At 37.2% G+C, this 3,228-nt stretch overlaps 1 protein-coding gene across 1 annotated transcript; it reads right to left on the reverse strand.

The window, feature by feature from the left end:
• LOC116119538 (uncharacterized protein At1g76070-like) lies at positions 1–1,086 on the reverse strand. Its single transcript, XM_031405476.1, has one exon. It carries the CDS (start codon positions 945–947, stop codon positions 180–182), a length of 768 nt encoding a protein of 255 aa, XP_031261336.1. The 5' UTR covers positions 948–1,086; the 3' UTR covers positions 1–179.
• Positions 1,087–3,228: the final 2,142 nt, after the last annotated feature.

Genomic DNA, 3,228 nt, shown 5'->3' on the forward strand with positions numbered 1-3,228 from the left:
TTGAATATATAACAATTATGTGTTTAAACATTTATGTATGAATATGAACAAGATTTGATACATCATCAAGCAAATTTCAGAATTGATCTACGTATCTCATCACAGATATGTACATAATCAAATCTAAGATAAACAAAACAGAAGAACCCTGTAAAAACCTAATGAAGAATTAATGTACTTCATGAATTTGCTCTGACCATCGTATTCAATTGAAGAGGCCTTGGTGGATTCATTGTTCTTCTCTTCCATAAATTAACTTCTTTCTTGGGCTGCAAAGCCACTCCTCCACCTACAGTTATAGGTGCCGAAAATGGAATGATGTAATCTTCTTCTTCTTCTTGATCACTGTCTCCTCTCTCTTCATCTGAATAATAATTCCGGTGATCGGAATCCAGCGGTGCTATCTGATGAGCCGTCCAATCAAAATCGGAAAAAGCATCACGACCACTCGCAAACCTTTTCATCTGATTCAAAGCGGGTGCTCTATCTGGTAGTTTCTGAATATGTTCATCAGAAACATCAGATTTTCTTGCTGGTTTTACACCACTAAAGAGTCTCATAAACTTTGATGCCTGTTTCTTTACTTCTCGTGGAGAAGATACTGCCGGCTTAGTATCTTTAGGAAGCGAGGCCGTTTTCATATGTTTCATCTTCATCTTGTGATTGGCCTTGTGTTTTTTGATTTGGCCCATGCACGACACTTTCGGCGAAGTGGGTTCCTGGTTTTCTTCAAAGCTTTCATTCTTGGACTTTCTTCGAGCTTCATCAGGAATTATTGATATGATCGGACCGGAGAATCCTTTACCGGCATGAGCTTTGAGCTTGTTTATGTGAATATCTGATCTCTTTTCTCTACCTGGGCTGAAAGGAAGGTTTTGAAAGGTGACTGCAGAAGCTTTTGGTAGAAATTTTAAGATATTGGTTTTGGGTTTAGCATGTTTCTCCATTCTTAAAAATCTCTGAATCTCTTTGCTTTGCTCAACTTATATATACACTTATCCAAGAAAGATGATAAAATGATAAGAAAATTGCAAGGCGTTGGATTTTTGAAAATGTCAAGATCAAGAAGGCAGATGATATGGTCAAAGAAGAAGATTGGTGTGCAGTCGACTGAGCAAGCCCACCTTCTTTACCCACCACCTTTCCTCATTTATTAATACAGCTTGCATTTCTGTCTTCTTGTTACATAATTTAATCTTGCCATCAAAATACACGACTCCGCGGGCTCAATTTTTGAATTATCTAATTATATCCACAACTTATACCTATACTTCGTCAATTTAAGACTTTCATCATTCTTTACACATGGCTTAAGACATTACATTAAACAAAGTTTTGTTTGACCAATCACAAACCCTAATTTTAATCACCGATTTTTTCTATAGTACTTGAAATTGTCACCATTTAATATTTGAGAGTTTCCGCTGATGTTAACCTTTTTGCTATAAAATATGCGATAGACTTGTAATCATGTTGTGCCTTGAATAGTATTAATCTTCGTCTGGTCTGACGGCACTAAATTTGGAGAGCTAATTAATTGAGATGAAATTGTCCACCATATTATTAATTTGGTAATTGATGTTTGCTTCGTTATGGAACACATGAAAGTAAAGCTTGATTTGTTTGGTTTAATTCTCAAACAAGAAAGACATATATCATGTGGCTTTTAAGACTAATCGAGCCAGCCAACACATTTTCCATTAGTTTGTCGCCAAAACAAATTATTGTGTTGTGTGTGCGTGATGTGTGAATATAGGAGATGTGTTATTAGGGGTGGGATGCGGTGGTGGTGACATTGTAGGGTAGGAGGAGATGGGGGGTTGTTGGGCTTTTGAAGGTGTGTGGGTAAAAACCGCTTAGGTTGTGGTCGAATGACAAGACTTTGGATTACCCAGAAATCTTGGGTCCGTTTGGTTTGTTATTTTGGATATGATTTTAAGAATAATATTAGATAGTTGAATAGGGTGAGTATTACGAGGTAAAATTTAAAAATTAACAAAAAAATCCCATAGGTTTACTAATTTAACTAAACACCCCCAATATATAAAAATTTTGTAAAATAACAAAAAGTGCCAGATTCCAACCACCACCACCAGAATCTGGCCGGAAAATGGCGTTACGACGTTAACCAATCGGATCTGGCTGGTCGTGTGTAGATATGGCATTTTCCGGCTAGATCCACTACGGATTTAGTCGGAAAAAGCTAGATCTACGGCCAAATTTGGCCATCGACAGCCGCAAAAGACCAGATTTGGCCATCGACGAATATCAGATTTAGCCGTCAGTGACGGCCAAGATTTGGCCGTCGCTGACAATCAAATCTGGTCTTTTCTGGCTATATCCACTGTGGATCTGACCAGAAAAGGCCAGATCAGCAAATTACCGGTCAGTTCCAGTCGTTTCTACGCCGTTGTGACAGATTCCGGCTACCACCGTAGGTGGTTGCCGGAATCTGGCAACTATGGGTGGGTGGGGGTATTTTTGTTAATTTTTAAACTTTTTTCTAGGGGTGTTTTATTAAATTAATAAACTTAAGGGGTCTAAAAATAATTAAAAATATAATAGTATTTCCTAAATAATTAAACAAACAGGTATTTTGGGAATAGGATAGTGAATAGGGTATGAAATAATAAAACAAACGGACCCTTGTGTTTAAGTCTCATAAAATAATTACTTATCACATTTGTGACTTGGCCCATTGAGTTTGTAGGTTGTTCAATGGACCATTTGACCCATTAGGCTTGTAAGATATTTAATAGACCTCAAAAATTACTTAAGGTGCACGTAAGCTGGTCTGAATACCCCGGTTACCAAAAAATAAAAAAGTGTCTGGTTAAAGTGTTGTTGTTGCCTTCATTACGTTAGTTTTAACGAAAGAATACTAATGATGGGGTCTAAGAGTAATTATTGATACCTTAGGGGTGTTTGAAGAAAACTTCGGGGGGTTTAAGTAATATTCCTGTCCAACTCAACTGCAGCTCTGAAGGTGAAACGACAGAGTTTTCTTCTTACGCCATTTACACTTCCAAGCCTCGATTGATCTCCGTTCAGCCCGAGGTATGTTCATACAACATCATCTTTGTGTATAATGTTTATCTATTCATTTCCAAATGAAACCGTAGTTGTACGAGTTTGTTTGCATATAGTTTTCTTCATGAACATTTGATTTTAGGGTTCAATTGGTTTGCATTTTGGGCACACAGTGAGTTTTTGATCATTTTATATCTG

The sequence above is a fragment of the Pistacia vera genome, unplaced genomic scaffold (genome assembly GCF_008641045.1).
Source record: "Pistacia vera cultivar Batoury unplaced genomic scaffold, PisVer_v2 Contig893, whole genome shotgun sequence".
Lineage (NCBI taxonomy): Eukaryota > Viridiplantae > Streptophyta > Magnoliopsida > Sapindales > Anacardiaceae > Pistacia > Pistacia vera.

Excerpts from the sequence above, each read along its gene's own strand:
- LOC116119538 (XM_031405476.1), bottom strand. The coding sequence starts at position 947 with ATGGAGAAACATGCTAAACCCAAAACCAATATCTTAAAATTTCTACCA.